Source organism: Mustela erminea, chromosome 1 (assembly GCF_009829155.1).
Source record: "Mustela erminea isolate mMusErm1 chromosome 1, mMusErm1.Pri, whole genome shotgun sequence".
Lineage (NCBI taxonomy): Eukaryota > Metazoa > Chordata > Mammalia > Carnivora > Mustelidae > Mustela > Mustela erminea.
The window spans coordinates 143,708,019-143,726,120 of record NC_045614.1 but is presented as its reverse complement, the minus strand read 5'-3'; the positions used below and the strand labels follow the sequence as shown (position 1 = coordinate 143,726,120).

The window sequence follows — 18,102 nt, the reverse complement described above, 5'->3', positions numbered from 1 at the left end:
TGTTATTGAACACTGGCACTGAACCATTGAACCACCACTGGTAAACTTTGGGCAACAGGCTAAATTTGCTGTGATGTAGTCAGGACTGTAAGATGCTGTGCTCATGTGGAAGACCTGACATGATTTAGACAGCCGCTGTGGCTTTCCTAGAGCAAGTTAATTAGAAGCGATTATCTTTCAGGTTCGGGCAAGGATTTACGAGGTGGAACAGCAGATCAAACAAAGAGGCCGTGCGGTGGAAGTTCGGTGGTCTTTTGACAAGTGCCAAGAGTCAACAGCAGGTACAGAACACGAGGGAGGGAAGGAGTGCCTTTGAGTGTTGGACTTTATGCCGTGTTTCTGATTCTTAAAAATCCGTCCCCGTTGTTAGTAAGGTCGCTCACACAGATGCCCTTTAGTTCCTGGCTGTCTCGAACGTCAGGTTTGGTTTCATTGTCAGCTCTTACATGCCGCTGATAATGACACTTTCTTAAAATCCCTTTTGCCCTACGTAATGATGATTTTGTACTATGCTGTTGTGGCTTTGTTTGACCTCTTTAACGGCTTCCTTAATTTCCGCGTCTAGGGGTTACCATTAGTCGGGTTTTGCACACGTTGGAAGTGTTGGATCGACATTGTTTTGATCGGACTGATTCCAGCAATTCCATGGAGACGCTTTATCATAAGATTTTCTGGGCAAACCAAAACAAAGATAACCAAGAGGTAGTTAATATTTTTCTTCTCTTTATTTAAATTTTCTCATCATATTTTCTCTTTTTTTTTATTCAGTAAATTTTGGCAGAGCCTTTCCTATAAAGTGTAATAGCTTATGAAGGTGTCTACACCCTGAAATAATTTTATTGTTGGACTAAAATGCCCCCAGATTATTAAAATGAAATGTCCATTGGGCTGATCAACCTAGGTTTATTTATTGGAAAAATTTTTCTTGGACCTTTTATCATCACCCCTCACCCTCATCATTTTAGTTCTGGCAAAATATCCTTCATCTAGTGATTGGACCTTATATAATGGTTTGGCTTTAACTTAGGCGGAATAAATTTTAATATTTAGAGCAGTGAATGAATATTGTGGGCATGGTCTTTGGAGAATCTGTATGCCATGAATTAGGATTCTCCAGAGAAACAGAACCAGTCTGGGAAGGGGATGTATATATGTATACATATATGTGTGTACGTACACACACACACACACACGTACGTATACACATATGTATGTACACATATTTATATATGAACACATATATGTATATACATATACACACATAAGTGAGAAAGAAGTGTTTATTTCAGGGAATTGGCTGATATGATTGGGGGCAGGCAAATCTTAAATGTGCAGGGCAGACCAGAAACCTTGGGACTCTTGATGTTGCAGTCTTAAGTCTGAAATTCATCTGGAAGCAGAATTCCTTCTTACTCGGGGACCTAGCTTTTCTCCAAAGCCTTCCACTAATTGGATGAGGCCCACCCATGTTAAGGAGAATAATCTGCTTTACTCAAACTTTACTGATTTAAATGTTATCCACATTTAAAAAAATATCTTCACAGCAGCATCTAGACTGGAATTTGGCTAAAAATCCTGGGTACCATGGCCTAACCAGATTCACACATAAAATTAACTGATTATCACAGACATTTATGATCTTATGCTTTCTTGGATTAGATTGTTTCATTATTGAACTCTAGAAACAAAGGTTTTTCTTTTTTTTTTTTCCCTCAACCTTATTTTGGGACAATGAACAAGGCTGTGTTCTTTTTGCAATGGAAAGCACTCATGGTATATACAGGTTCTAATAGGCACCAGGAATGAAGAGGTAAGTTTTAAGACATGGTACTTGCCTTCAAGGAACACCTCAGTTGACTGATTACTATTATCTTTGATTTTTGTATTAGCCTTTGGGAATGCATACGGGGAAAGGAGAGATTAAACAACATAAGCAATAACCTGAAGCTTTTCCTTATCCCACCCTGATGTGAACCTGTTCTAGGTTATTCCTCTTTCTGGAATAGTTTGTATTGTCACCCTGCTTCTCAAAGATAAGTTTCAAGTTCACTGGTGCCAACTAGAATACCAGACTGTTGAGTGAGGTACAGACTGAGCGTATTTTCTCATTCATTGTGAGGTCTCAGCAATGCTTTGTCAACTTCAGTAAAGTACACTGATTATAAGTCTGCACATTTCTCTGCTGATTAACACAAGTTAGAGTGTTACTGTGTTCTTTTGGGGTGTCCAGTTGTAATATAATAAAGACTTTCTTAGGTGAAAGATTGCTAGACTTCTAAGGTTTTTAATATATAGACGTGAGATATTTGGAAGGAAAGTAGGGATAACCTCAAATTCAAGATATCCTTTTGGACTGCTAAGTTTCTTGCTCCAAGTGTTGAGTAAAGACTGTGTTCTTCTCTTGTGAGCCTTTCAGCAGGTGCACCAAAACCACTTGAGTTTTGTGGTTAGCCTGACTATACAGAACTTAGAGTGAACGAATTGCCCATTTATCCACAGAGACTTAAGTTATTCACTAGCACTCTTAAGAGAAAATTATGAGTGTCTTATCAAGGGCAGAAATGAAGTTATATATACATGTGTATAAAATATATAATTATGTAAATATACATATAATTACATAAATTATAAATACATATATATTTTTAAGTAGGCTCCATGCCCAGCATGGAGCCCAACTCAAGGCTTGAACTCACATCCCTGAGATCAAGACCTGAACTGAGATTAAGAGTCAGACGCTTAACTGACTGAGCCACCCAGGTGCCCCAAGTTTTGTATTTGTGAATAAAATCACACTATATCTAAAGCACAGTTGTCACCAATGAGGGACTTCCCCCAGGATATGGGCAAGGGGTTGCCACTAGAGGGCGACATGTGCTCATAACTGAGAGTCCTGGATGTTCTAGGTCAGTGTTGTCCATTTAGGAGTAATTATTTCAAATGTGGACTCAATTATGGAAAGAATTGATGTGAGGTTGCTTTGTGGTTACAGTGCTCTTTTATTAGTAAGACAAAAATTATATTTTAAACCCATAATTCAGACTGCTCACCTTTTCTTAATCTGTCAGAAAGAATAGGCAGATCCAGTTAATTAACATAAGGATAATTTTTAAACATTAAAATATTTAACATTAAATTAATTTTTGATAAACATTATACGTTTTACAATATGGCTTTGGTGTTTGTGCGAGTGTGTGTATATCAAGGTGTGTATGTATATGCAGGCAAATGACAGTGTTTCATTTTGTGTTTTCTCTTCACCAGGGGCTACTATTTTCTTGACTACTAAGTCGCGTTTTATATATATATATCTGGACTTCATGGATGAGCTGTGGAGTTGTATTAACTATGATCAGCTGTGTGACCTTGAGCAACTTAACTTGCAGGCTCTGTGCCTTAGTGTCCTCATTTGTTAGGGCAAGTGCTCTATGCCAACTTACCTATCCCTAAGGGACATGAGCACTTTGAGCATTATAAAGCACTCTATAAATGTATTTAAAAATGTTAATGATAAATAGCAGTAATTATTCGTAATATTAGTATTATGTTGGAAGAGCCAGTATGATGAAACTATACTTTTCTGATTAGGAGTTGCATAGAGTGGTGTGATTAGGATTCAGAAACAGGTCGCACTTCTTTAAAATGTGCTTCGTCTTTTTTTGGTTTCATAGTGTGTGTTAGGACTTAGACAACATGAAAGGTAATAGAGCAAGTGACCAGCCTCTACAACTGCAGTGAGCTTGAGGTTTGTTTTTGTTGGAGTTGTTTCGGTCGGCCTGGGCCCTGGGTTGCTCAGCCTGCTTCCTCACATCTGTGTGAGCAAGTTGAACTTCACCCTTCTTTATTCCTTTTTCTCTGGAACTGCTGAAAGGAGATCTCGTCCTTTCCGCTTTCTTGTAGGGAGGTGGGAGAGCAGCCGTCCAGATGGGACTCGGAGTCCAAAGTTCAGGGTTGTGTGTGTAGTTAATCTCCATGTTTGGTTGAGCCCGCCAAAAGCCATAATGCATGGGATAAAGGCACTGAGGTCCCCATCCTGCCCTGTACTTGGACTGTGGTCCTGAGACTGAGTATGCCCCACGATGGGGTGTGTCAGGCCTGCGGCCTACTCCCGTCGTGCTGCGTGGACGGCGTTATTCCTTTACCCTCTCCTCTGTTGCGGCTCTCATCCTCGGCTGCTCTTTCTGCCTTAGGGTTTGGCTCCTGTTGTGAGAGAGGTGAAAATAGAAATCTTAAAACCCACAATGTTCACTTACTCTAGATCTGTGCTGCTTGATTCTCCATTATAAAACTCGTAATGCTGAGGACAGGGCTTGGAGACTTGGATTGTACCGCCATCAGGCAGTGGCACAAGTTAATGGTAGGCTGGCGGGTCCAGGGCCCCTGAGAGGCGACCTGGGAGGGTGCTTGCCCTTTCGAACTAGAGAGGCCTGTCTCAGATGCTACTTGGGAACACAGACCCACTGTCGTCTGATCATTCAGCATTTCAAGAGAACTTGGATGTCAAGATTTACATGTAGATTTTTCCACTCTTAAAACATTCTGCAGGCCAGGCAGTGTCTGTTGGCCATGTTTGCCCAGTGCCTGTCACTTTGCAACTCCTGGTGCCCGTTTTATGCACTGGCATACTGATTTGCCTGCTCAGTGTTTCAGAATCATTTCTGCTCTGGATGATGGAGGCAGAGAAGCCTGATGTCCACACAAGGGACTGTTGTTGGGAATGGGGGGCACCTCTTGATTCCAGGTCCTGACTGAGTCTGTCCCTTGCAGCCTACAGGCGGGGCCGCATTGCTGACCTCAAGTCTGAGGGTAGTGTGCCCCTCAGCCTTCCAGAGTACCCAGACTGCTTCCTTCCTCTTGGCTTCTTTCCTTGTTTGTGTTGGGTGTGAAGGGAGAAGTAGCTGCATCTTTGGGTCCCTGAGGGACACGGATGGAAGGGAGAGTCTAAAGACGGCAGGAAGAGCCGTCTTTTCACTTCTCTCTTTAGTGCCCAAGGAAGCCGACTTTATCCTGAGTAATGAAAAGGCCAGAGCAGCTGCAGCACGTACGTTTCCTCTTTCTCTGCTGTTATACAAAACCATCACACGCCCAAGCCTGAAAATATATATATTTATTCTTTTAAATATATTTATAAATATATTTATATTTATTCTTTTCTACTTATTCATGAAGCATTCTCTGACTATGTGTGATGAGTTCATACTGAGTTTTAGGCCCCAAGTCCAGGACAGCTGTCTGATTGCTGCCAGGGCCAGAGCAGGTCGGCATCCAGGTAGTTGAGGAACTCTCAGCACCATGCAAAGGAGAATCTGTTTCTGTCATTGCTGGGCTTGTTACATGTTTTTCCCCCTGCCAGCTTGTAGTCCCAAGGTCAGGGTCAGTGTTCTTTTGGCTCACCAGCATATCACCAGTCTTTTAACACCATGTCTGGTACCCCATATGTCCTCAGGAAATACTTATTGAATTGGTTTTTGGGAGGCTTACAGAAAAGCTGCTGGGACAGTGAACTGGAAAGGAAAACCCTCTGTGGGATTGGGTTTGGAAGGGTAGGGGTACAGAAAGAAAATCTATAGAGTATGTTGGTTTTAATGATGGTACAGGCTCAGAAGTATAAGAAAGCATGTGCAGGTGGAGGTAGGAGGGTGGCTGACAGAGTTCTCAGCGAAAAATCAGATTAACAGTGTATTTCTTGGGCACATTACATACAATTCACCTACTCTTCATGAGTCTCAATTTCCTCACTTATAAAATGGGATTTCTACCTCCTGGTGATGTGAAAATGACCTGAAACAATATCGAGAAAACATTCAAGTGTACTATTATATCTGAAATATTTAGGGAGGCAGTTTAACTCTAGAGACATGGAAGGAATATGGTCCTATGGGTCCCTGGGGACTACTGTGGACACACGCGCGCGCACACACACACACCCATCACACAGACCATTAATCTAAAATGCATAGCCAGGATCTGTCAGGCTTTTTACATTCTTTGATGTTCACAAAGATTTCCCCTCAGCAGGGAAGCCATCCGGTGAGACTGGCCCACACCAGGGGACGCGGCTGCAGTGCTCTCATGTAGTGAAAGAGATCATGCTCCAATGTTCCAGGGTATTTTGGGTTGGTGTTACTATTGTTGCTTTTTAATGTTTAAAAAAAGTCACTTTTAAAAATTAAGACTCAAGATAACAAGTTAAATGAGGCAGAGGTCAAGCAAACAAGGAAATACACCTGGATGGCTTTCTGTTAAGATGTGTGGGCTGAGTTTTAGAATTGTTGGTGCTGATCACAGCCCTGCCAGAGCCACATGGTACTGGAGAAGTCACATGGTTTCCTATTGGGTGTCTGAAGGGTGGGTGGGTGGGGTGCGCCAGCCTCTTATGGCTACCATTTTCTTCTTTCTTCAGGTAAATTTGTTGTGAGAGGGTGATTATATTTACATGGTTGGGGGTGGGGATAGCATGTCCAGACATTTAGACATTGCTGTAATTGTAAGGGTCAGTCATGAATCCACTTAGATTGTGGTGGGCCTCTTAGATTATTTTTGAGCATGTGATGCAAGTCTTTTTTCTTCAGCCTTTTTAAAGTACATCTTGAGCACTAGGCCCCATTATGTGTTATGTCATCTGATTTAATTATTCCTTGGCCAGTGAGAAACATGTTTTAAAAAACTTTTTTTCTTTATGTCCTACTTACAGATGAAGAAACCGAGGTGTAGAGATGATGAGTCAGTAGTCCAAGGTCATACCCAACTCACTGGTGGGAAAATAGGGATTGGGATCTTAAATGGTTCTAGAACCCAATTCTTTCTTTTAAACATTTTTTATTAAGAAAAAATTTATTTTTTATTTTTTATTTTTTTATTTTTTTTTTTTAGATTTTTTTATTTATTTGACAGACAGATCACAAGTAGGCAGAGAGGCAGGCAGAGAGAGAGAGAGGAGGAAGCAGGCTCCCTGCCGAGCAGAGAGCCCGATGCGGGACTCGATCCCAAGACCCTGAGATTATGACCTGAGCCGAAGGCAGCGGCCTAACCCACTGAGCCACTCAGGTGCCCCAAGAAAAAATTTTTTTTAAAAAAATTTTTAAGTAGGCTCCATACCCAGTGAGGAGCCCAATATGGGGCCTTGAACTCATGACGCTGAGATCAAGAGCTGGGCGCTCAACCAACTGAGCCACCCAGGCACTCCTAGGATCCAACTCTTGACTAGTACATTCTGTTCCTTGTTCCACTTCTTCTTTTTTTTTTTTTTTTAAAGATTTTATTTATTTATTTGACAGAGATCACAAGCAGGCAGAGAGGCAGGCAGAGAGAGAGAGGAGGAAACAGGCTCCCTGCTGAGCAGAGAGCCCAGTGTGGGGCTTGATCCCAGAACCCTGGGATCATGACCTGAGCCGAAGGCAGAGGCTTTAACCCACTGAGCCACCCAGGCGCCCCTGTCCCACTTCTTCTTCTTTTTTTTTTTTAAGATTTTATTTATTTACTTGACAGACAGAGATCACAAGTAGGCAGAGAGGCAGACAGAGTGAGAGAGGAGGAAGCAGGCTCCCCGCTGAGCAGAGAGCCCGACGTGGGGCTCGATCCCACGACCGTGGGATCATGACCTGAGCTGAAGGCAGAGGCCTCAACCCACTGAGCCACCCAGGCGCCCCCCTGTCCCACTTCTTTAATAAATCATTTTATCTCAGGTAACTGTAGTGGAACAAACAAGTATCAGATGTAATTTTGGAAAAAGGAGGGAAAAACCTTTATAGTTACCACAGTTTCCATGTTAATATTTGCATATTTATTTGTAGGAATAATCTCTGATTTTAAAAGGCATAACAATTTCAGCATAGTAAACAATATTTAAGTTAGAAAATCCCAAATCGTTGGGGCACCTGGGTGGCTCAGTGGATTAAAGCCTCTGCCTTTGGCTCAGGTCATGATCCCAGTGTCCTGGGATCGAGTCCCGAATTGGGCTCTCTGCTCAGAGGGGTGCCTGCTTTCCTGTCTCTCTCTCTGCCTGCCTCTCTGCCTACTTGTGATCTATCTCTCTATCAAATAAATAAAATAAAAATCTTAAAAAAAAAAAAAGGAAACATACGTGGGGAATCAGTCATTCATATTTAGGAAGATTTTTCACATGTGCATACTATTTATATGTAAATATGTCTTCTGGGTTTGTGGTTAACAGTCTTAGTCTTATGCTCTTCATGGTGATTCTGTGCGTTAAGTGCTATTTATGATCTTGTGCAACAGGCTTATATTCTATTAGCAGTTTAGACCACATTTTAACATAATGCAACTCTTGAAATTCATCCAGATCTCTGTAATGTGCCTCAGGTTGCAAACCATATAACTTGCTAATAACACTGCTTTACATATTCTCCCTTGTCATTTATTGGTGCTATCATGAGACTTTTTAATCCAGATATGACCATTTTGTTTAATGTTGACTAAGCATGATTAATTACATTTATAAACATGTCCCGTTAGTCTCAGATTATAAAGCTATTGAAGAGCTTTATTCAGTATCTGATCTCAAGTTCTTTTAGTTTGCTGTTGCTTATGGTAATGAGTCATTGGTTTTCCCCATCCCCCCCTTTTTTTTAAACTTTTTTTTAAAAAAGATTTTATTTATTTATTTGACAGAGATCACAGGTAGGCAGAGAGGCAGACAGAGAGAGAGGGAGTCTCTCTCTCTGGGCCGAGCAGAGTGCCCGATGTGGGGCTCAATCCCAGGACCCTGGGATCATGACCTGAGCTGAAGGCAGAGGCTTTAATCCACTGAGCCACCCAGCTGGCCCTTCCCATTCCCTTTTATGGTATTATTTTATAATATAGGTAACATATTAACAAAGCTCTTAAAATAGCAAACAATCTCATCAAGTATCTTCTAATTTCTAGAGGAAGCCTGACTTTCAGATGTAGTTGTCAATTGTTTTCCCTTCTTTATTTGTTACAGAAGATATGTGGTTAGTTTTTATAGACTGTTATGTTATTCAGTGACCAAATAAGAACTGAATTAGGCTTAGTCTATCAAGTTTAAGCCCATCATTTCTAGGAAAGAAAAATGTGACAGATCTTCCTGATGATGAGGACCTCCACATTTGGGGTACCTTTATTAAAGATGTAAATGGGACCCTAATGATGTTCATTAGCAACAGAGTTAACAATGATTTTAGTAGTTTACCACCGTGGGTGTGTCCAGAGTTCATGAGGCTAAATTAAAAGTGCTGTTGTTTGAAGAACCTTGTTGATTTTTGAATTTTGTGTCCATCCGTTGTCTTTTTTGTTCTCATTATAGCAATTATTTTTTCTTGTCTTGTGTTTTTTAAAAATATTTGTTGAAGTACTAGTTATTACAATACAGTGCAGTATGGTTTATAGTGTTATTAGTTTCAGGTGTCTTGTGACTTTCATGCACGTAGGGTGGAATTTATTATTGATATCATGAAGTGCCCTTCAGGCCACAACTTGGACCCTTCTCCCACTCTTCTGCCTGGAAGGGGAGCATGTTGGCATATGAGCTCCTCCTGTGGAGCATGTAGCATGGATTTGACTCTTAGGTCAGTGACTTTGTAGTTTTGAGACATTTAACGAGTTATTTAACCTTCAGGCCTCATTTGCTGAAGACCGATAGCATTGTAGTGAAAGCATCAGAACGGGGCATACTGTAAAGCAAACACTCCTTATATACATGAGCAGTAACCATTGTTCATTTTGGAACATTTCCTTTCAATATTTTCCTGGGTATTTATATACATATATATGGAAACTTAACAGGTCGGAGGATGTAAATGGATTACATTCTACAAAATACTCTGCAAGATTTTCTTCTCTCTGCTTACTGTTGTCCAACATTTTTTGCTTATTTTTCTTCTACTTAAGATGTTCAGCTCTTTTATTCTAATAAAGTCTTCTAGTTCTCTGAGTTGGTGGAGGAAGATAATCATTTTATGTAAACTCTAGTAATGTTACCATATCCTTTCAAGTATCTATTTCTTCTTCCCATTGGCTAGATCCTTCAGAATGATTCTTAGTAATAGTGTTCAGACCAGCATCCTTGACTCATTAAATTAGGAATGAGAATACATCGAGTCCTTAGCACTTAATTAGCTGTTAGATTGCCAGATACTGTTTTATATTAAGTAAGTGCAATGTGTATTTTGGGGGAGGAGAAAATGTAAACTCCTCCGACCATTGTCTGCCCTGCATCTTACCTTGTTTTTGCTTTTGGTTTCAAGTAATACAGTGTTGCTTTTACTCTATGATGAAGAATATCTACTGTGTGCCAGACACTGTGGTAGATGGCTGAAAATAAAGCCATGAAAAAGACAAACCCTTGACTTATACGAGTGTGTGATCTAGCAAGTGATAGAAGAGGAACAAAGTCTTTGGAAATTCATTTTCTGCGCACCCATTTGATTATAAGTCTGGCAGGTTTCTCAGGCGGTAGAAGTCCAGCTGTAACAGTGGGTGGCAGTGGCTGGTTGGAATGAGGCTTAGCAGCAGGCTTCCTGGTGTGTGTGTGTGTGTTTGTGTGCGTGTGTGTGTGTGCCTGCGTGCACATGTACGTGGGAGCTACTTGAGAGATTTCCATGTAACAGTGATGCTCCTTGTGCTTCTAGGGATCTTGATTCAGTGATGATGGGAGCAGCAGAAAGAATGGGCTTTGGAGTTAGGAATTAGGTCTCCTAGTTCTGCCACTTTATATCTCTGTGCTTTTGGACCTCTTAACCTCTGAACCTCTGTTTTCTTATCTGTCAAATGGTAATAGGAAGACCTACTGCAGAGTTCCTTGAGATTAGAGATGATGTGTGTGAAACACCCAGTGTCTGCTCGATATTTTCAGTCATTACTTCTGCTACTACCTGTGGCTAGAAATTTACAAGTGTTGTTACTATTATTGCCATGATTACATGTTTTAATTTATGCCGTGGCTAGAATTCAGATTCTTGACCCCCTGGTTTGGCTCTTTTTCTCTGGCCTTAATTTAATGTGCCACAGCTCAGTTTCTCTCTGTCTCTTTCATTCTTCTCTATCCTTGTCGCCTCTATGGAGTTGTGGACTCAGGGTGCATGCAGTGGGCTATTAAAGTCTTACTATCTGTTATGAAGTACCCGTATGAAAAGCTGCCTGTTCCTGCTCCTCAAGACTCCAGCTCTCCTTTATAGTATTTGAGATGGTAAAGGACTTTCTTTAGTTGTTCTCAGTGGCATGTCTCCATGTGCTCATGGATTATTTGAAACCAATAGCTGGAGTTCTGATAATCGTGAAGCCACGTTGTGAAAGATGCCTGTTACATGGAAGTAATAATATTCTGCGCAAGAGAGCAGAACACTCCGATGTCGTAAGCATCGGGAGTGGAGGCAGAAGAGCCCGGAGAAGCTTGGAGCTCACACAAAGGCCATTGTGTACTCTAGGAGGAGGGTCAAGACTACCTTCCCAGGTTCTTCTGAAAACACAGCGTTGCTGTACTTACTTAGCTCATATCCTGAGATTTATGCTGTGGCAAGAGTTTTATTAATTAGCTGAGTGATCTTGGACAAGGTATTTAACATCTCTATGCCTTGGGTTCCTTAATTGTAAAATGGCAATGATAACTAGCTCATAGGTAATAAAGATTAAAAGAAATAATTCCTGAAACACATTTATTGCAATGTTGGACTGTAAATTGAGTAAGCACTCAATAAATGTTAACTATCTTTATTACCGCTTGAAATTTGCCAACATAACTTTATTCGTTATTTTTAAGGGTGATTTTAAGTCCATACTAAGTAATTTTATGTTTTAAATTTTCATTAAAAATGACTGAAAAGAGGAGCATCTGGGTGGCTCAGTTGGTTAAATATCTGACTCTTGGTTTCAGCTCATGTCATCATCTCAGGGTCCTGAGATCAAGCCCCGCATGGGGCCCTGCACTCAGCACAGAGTCTGCTTGGGATTCTCTCCCTCTCCCTTTGCCCCTCCTCTCACTTACACATGCATATGCTTGCTCGTGCTCTCAAATAAACAAATCTTAAAAAAAAATGATTGAAAAGGTCAGGAAGTTTCAGCTTTTAATTTTTGTTGTGTCTCTTTTGGTCAGTTAATAAATGCTAAGATTTTAGTAATGGTACAATAAGCAATAGATATGGCAGAAAACGTATCCTGAAAAAAATTTTTTTTTTAAAGATTTTATTTATTTATTTGACAGAGATCACAAGCAGGTAGAGAAGCAGGCAGAGAGAGAGGAGGAAGCAGGCTCCTTGCTGAGCAGAGAGCCCGATGCGGGCCTCGGTCCCAGGACCCTGGGATCATGACCTGAGCTGGAGGCAGAGGCTTTAACCCACTGAGCCTCCCAGGAGCCCCCTGAAAAATATTTTTGATCAGAATAGAAAGTTTTGTCTGGTCAGGGGTCGTCTCTTAGAATCCCAAATGTTTTTCAAGATTGAGCACAGAATAGCACAACTGATGAGTTCCTCATAGAGTGATTTTGTGTGTGTGTGTGTGTGTGACCAAAGAATTGCCTAAAGTCATCATTGCTCATGGGAGACCCCAATTCAGAATTTGACACTAAAGCTAAGAGGATGGGGTACCCCTCTGTGAATCCTCTGGAGAAGGAGGAGCAGTATCCCTAGGAGAAGTAGGGGTGCTGCTCCTGGAAGGAGGGAGGAATGGTAGGCTGGTAGGGAGCTGACCTTGTCTGAGAGGGGAGAAGGCTGTCGGAAGGGACTTGAGCCTTACTTGTAATCATGCATCTTTGACTTCCCCTTTTCCTTTGTTCAGTGGCAGGGCCCTCCAGGCCGCCTTCCTTATTTTAAATATCTTTTAATTAGATACTGAAATATCACCATTTGTCTGCAGAAAAATAGAAAAATTAAACAAACACTACAAAAATGCCCATAGTTCATTGTCGAAGACAAATGCTCTTGCCTGTGAACCATCCATAAAGATTTTCTCTCTCCCTGTGAGTTCACTGTCTTTTCTCTGATTTGACCCATTAAGAGCCTCTTTCAAATTTCAGAGGGAATCTGTCAATTTCTGGGGGCTAGAAGAGGAAGAGTGTTTTAGTATCATGCTTCGCTGATAACTTGTGTACTCCTATCTTCTTACTTTAAGATAATTTCCTTGGGTTATATTTTTAGAGATTGAATTATTAGAACAAATGATATGAAAAAATAGATATTTTAAAGGTTTCATTTTTTAGATAGCATGAGCAGAAGGGAGGAAATAGAGGCAGAGGGAGAAGCAAGGCTCCCTGCTGAGCAGCGAGCCGGACGAGGGGCTCTATCCTAGGACCCTAGGACCATGACTGAGCTGAAGGCAGACACCGAACTGACTTAGCCACCCAGGTGTCCCATTTTCCACTTTTTATGTGCTTGTTTAAAATTACTTTGAATTTCCTATTGCTGCCATAGCAAGTTAGCAGAAATTTAGTGGCTTAAGACAACACACATTTTTTCTCTTGCAGTTTTGGAGGTTATGGTCTTATTGGGCTCTAATCAAGGTGTCATTTGGGCTGCATTCTTAGGGAGACTGTACGGGAGAATCCATTTCCTTTTGTTTCCCAGCTTCTACAAGCCACCTGCATTCCTTAGCTTGTGTCCCCTTGCTCCTTCTCCAGAGTCATCAGCACAGCATCTTCCAGTCTCTGACCCTGGCTCCTGCTTCTCCTGTCAAATCTCTTTACTCACAACTACTCCTGTGCTTAAGTTGGTTCCACCCAATAATCTGGGATAATTCTCCCCTCTTGACATCCTGAATTTAATCACAGCCACAATGTCCCTTTTGTCATTTAAGGTAATGTATTCATATGTTCTGGCTTTAGCATGTGGACATCTTTGGGGTTGGGGGTGTTATTCTATCTCCCACTTACTTGTTTCTCCTTTTATTCATCTCTCTCTTGAAATTTAACTCATTTTTCAAGATTTTTCCCAAAAAGCCACTTTCTGAAAGAAAGCATCTAGTAGTTCCCTTCAGTTTTCTCTCTCAGCTCCTGTTAAATGTTGACTCTCTGAGATAATCTTCATTTCCCATTTTTTCCTTTTCATTTCATTTCCTTCATTTCCAAATTATTTGTATACATGTACTTCTGTCCCATTTAATTGCCATCTTGTTGAAGAGAGGGACTGTAGTTTATATCTCAAAATTTTTTTTTAAGGTTTTATTTATTTATTCATGAGAGACACAGAGACACAGAGAGAAAGAGAGGCAGAGGCAGAGAGAGAAGCTGGCTCCCCACTGAGCAGGGATTTTGATGCGGGACTTAATCCTAGGATCCCAGGATTATGACCTGAGCCTAAGGCAGACACTTAACCATCTGAGCCTCCCAGGCACCCCAGTATCTTGAACTCCTAAATTTCCTCAGATTTTTGCCTTGAGTGGCGCCTGGGTGGCTCAGCTGTTAAGCGTCTGCCTTCAGCTCAGGTCATGATCCCAGGGTCCTGGGATCCAGCCCCATATCGGTCTGCCCGCTCTGCAGGAAACCTGCTTCTCCTTCTTCCTCTCCCCTGCTTGTGTTCCCTCTCTCCCTGTGTCTGTCTCTGTCAAATGAGTAAGTAAAATCTTAAAAAAAAATTCTTTTTGCCTTGAAGTTTTACATGTTAAAATCATATTTACTAAATTTCACTTACCAAATAATTATTGTTTTAAAGAAGTGGAGCTTAATATTCTTAGAAATTTGTTTATAGAGTGAGAATGTACTTCAATTTACATATTTGATATTATGATGTCCTGTTGGCAGTTACTTGAATTAATTTGTAAGATAGCATCTGGTAGGCAAATGGGAGCAATCCTCTAATTTTCCAAAAGTTGACTGGTGCAGAGTAGTGGGGGAGGGGCGCAAGGATCTGCATGTGGGGAGTGTAAGCCATGGCTGTCTGTGTGCATGTGCACTAAACATGTCTGATTGAATATACCCTGGAACTGGGACTAGAGTCAAAAAAGCAGAATATCCTTGTTTTTGGTAGTGGAATCTAGAAGGGGCTTCTTCATAAACATAGCTTAAAATGTGAATCAATAAAGCAGAATATCCTTGTTTTCAGTAGTGGAATCTAGAAGGGGCTTCTTGGTAAACATAGCTTAAAATGTGAATCAAAACTTTGTAGTAATTAGTAGGGGTCAGAGGGGGAGTTTTCACTAAAAAATTATCTTGAAAAATATGCTGAAATTATAAAAACATTTTATAACTAATAGATAATTTTTCAGTAATGAACTAAAGTACATTATGACCAAAATACATAAATGTAATTATTCATATTGCAGGGGCCGTTTGCTTTAAAGTTGGTATCAGGTGACCTGATTTTCAGTATGATTTTCTGAGAAGTTAGCAATAGAACATCTTTAGTAATGTCTTACTGTTTCTTTTAAACTGGATACAGAAACTATGTATCCCTCCATCCCCACCACTCCAATATCCTGAGGAAGGCCTGGCATTTGTTTGGTAGTCCTTCTGATAGTCCAAAAGAGTAGGCTTTGCACTGTTTGAATCTGGCCAGTATTAGGAAGTATTTACTGGTTGAAAATAGATTATGGGCCTATAATTGAAATTAATATAAGAAAATTTCTATAATAAGATTTTGTATTTTAAAAACACAATCTTTCAGCAGCATTTTCCTTGGGTTTTCGTAATTCACTTATTTCCTAATAATTCCAAATTGAGACCACAGCTATAGCAGGTAGACTGCAGGCCCTCCTGTCTTCAAGTTAAGATCTCAGATGTGTCTGTAAGCTGGGATGGACAGATGCTTATTGCCTATGAGATACGGAAAGTGCAGACAGTTGGACTTAATTATTTCCTCCTCCATGTTGTCAAAACCTCTTGTAGCTTTTATGTTTTTTAAAGTTTATTTTATTTGTTTGTTTATTTGATTTATTTATTTAAGTAATCTGTACACCCATCATGGAGCTCGAACTTACGATGCCAGGATCAAGAGTCGCACACTCCTCCAGCCGAGCCAGCCAGGCACCCCACGTCTTGTAGCTTTATGATTAGTTGTTTTTTCTGTTTTTCTTTCTAGAAGGTGAACTTTTAGAGAATGGGCCAGGTCTTTTACATTTTTTTCCCTCAGTGCCTAGCATGGGTCCTTAATAAGTGCTTCTGGAAGTGAATTGACTCCTTCCTAGGGCTTATTTTCTAGCATGTCACTCCAAACCTGTGGTCCTGATCTGGATGTGTTAAAAAGAAATGTTTTCCCTTATATGTGCTGTTCTGTGCACTTTTAGGTCAAACAGAGTCCATTACTTAAGTTGAGTGAGTCATTCCTTTATTTCTTTGTAGCCTATTTTTATCTTATTTTAATGATGCAGAAGAAAATATAAAAAACTATAAATGCAGATATGATGCACATTACAGTTTTATTAAAAACTGATGGTAGTATTTTTAGGGTAACTCCTTTTGATCTCTGTAATGTAAATCTAAGCATGTAGTGCTTCACTGAATTTACTTTTTATGTTTTTCCTTTTCTCTGGATTAGATTGAATCCAGGCAAACATTCCTTCTAGTCTCTTTCTCTCTTAATTGTTATGTTCAATCTTTACATATTTTAATTCAGTTATTTCTCTTAATTTAAATTAAGAGACCCAGAGATTCTTTTGAGATCCTCCCTAGATAACATTTCTTTGTTTGAGTCAATATGTGTTTAACCAAATTTAGGGTAGGATGACTAAGAATCTTGGAATAAACTGGTTTTCATGATCTAAATTGTTTGCTAGTACCATAAACTGATTAGGGATTCTTACCCTGGGATGCTTGGGAGTCTTCACAGAGTCCATGAACTTTCTGAAAAGTTGTGCTGGATTTATGTGTTAATGTCTGTATATTTTTCCTGGGAGTGTGTTTATAACTCTTATAATCTTAATTGAGCTTATGGATTCTAAAACGTTTAGGACCTCTCACATGAAAGCCAATACTGTGATTCTCCAGTTCTTGTGGCATAGTGTTTATAAAGCTGGACAAATATTAAAAACTGGCAGGTGATGTTACATTGCTTGGCTTGCACCCTTTAAGAGGAAAGGTGAGGTTACATAAAGGGATGATTCCTCTTTTGACCTAGCTCCGCCTACCTGTCCCACATTCATATCACTTGGGTTCCTGTGACCTTTCTTGGACCCCTCTGATCTTTAGTCTGTGGTACCCATTTCTGGGCCATGGCAACCACAGCTCGTAGTTCCGGGAACAGTGCTGAGCCCCCGCGCAGACCCAGGATATACTGTCCTCTGCTGTGTCTTCTTTTAATTTTTGTTTCTGATGCTTGGTTGTCATTTCTCCTGTTTGTTGTTTCTAATGCAGCGAGGGTCTGGCCGGCTTAACAGCCTCCCCTCCAGTTCCTTTCTGTTCCTTGTTGGAGTGGGTGGCTTGTTTCCCGAGCATGTTTGGATTAGGTAGTGAGTGAGGCTCTGAGTGCGAGGGGGCCAACAGTGGAGTGAGTGCTTGGGGTTAGGAACAGCTCTTCTGGATATTCAGTGCTCAGTTTCCCTTTCTCTTGGCTTTTGAGGCTGAGTTCTGGAGGATCAGTGGGGCTCTGTGATAATTCTGTATAAATGAAAGACATATACAAGGAGATTGGAGACTCTAATTCCCTTGAAATAATCACAGAGTGAGCTGTTCCAGTAAGTGATTTCCTTCCTTGTCACTTAAGTGTTGCTCTTTATACTTCAGTTAAAAGAGATTTGGGAACATTTTCGAGAATGACTATAATAAAATATAAGCAATCTTAAAGAAAGCTTTAAAAGCATTACAAAGTCCGTTGCTTGCTTCCCATCATTGGGCGAACGCTTCACTTGACATGGCTGGTCCCCCTTTCTCTTGACTGTAGGTCGCCCCCAATGATGAAGCCGTGGTGACCCTGCTGTGTGAGTGGGCGGTGAGCTGCAAGCGGTCGGGCAAGCACAGGGCCATAGCTGTGGCGAAGCTCCTGGAGAAGAGGCAGGCGGAAATTGAGGCAGAGGTAGGTTCAGTTTTCTTTCTGGATGGAACGCCATCATTTAAAAATAACCCTTTTTTATCCATATGCTATTTTTTTTTTTCCTGTCTTCATGGAAAAAAGGGAGAATATACAAATTCACGTAAGGAGAATCACAGATTCACATATAGGATCCCTCTCAGTTGGCGAAGCCAATAATTTATATTCTGGACTA

At 40.7% G+C, this 18,102-nt stretch overlaps 1 protein-coding gene across 4 annotated transcripts in view; it reads left to right on the top strand.

Moving 5' to 3' along the window:
* MED12L (mediator complex subunit 12L) overlaps positions 1-18,102 on the top strand; it is a 322,475-nt gene that overhangs the window by 77,716 nt on the left and 226,657 nt on the right. For all 4 annotated transcript variants that reach the window (XM_032345309.1, XM_032345302.1, XM_032345301.1 and 1 more), the window contains exons 10-12: positions 182-281; positions 566-702; positions 17,781-17,912. In XM_032345309.1, coding sequence (XP_032201200.1) covers positions 182-281; positions 566-702; positions 17,781-17,912 — 369 coding nt within the window. The remainder of the gene's footprint in view (positions 1-181; positions 282-565; positions 703-17,780; positions 17,913-18,102) is intronic.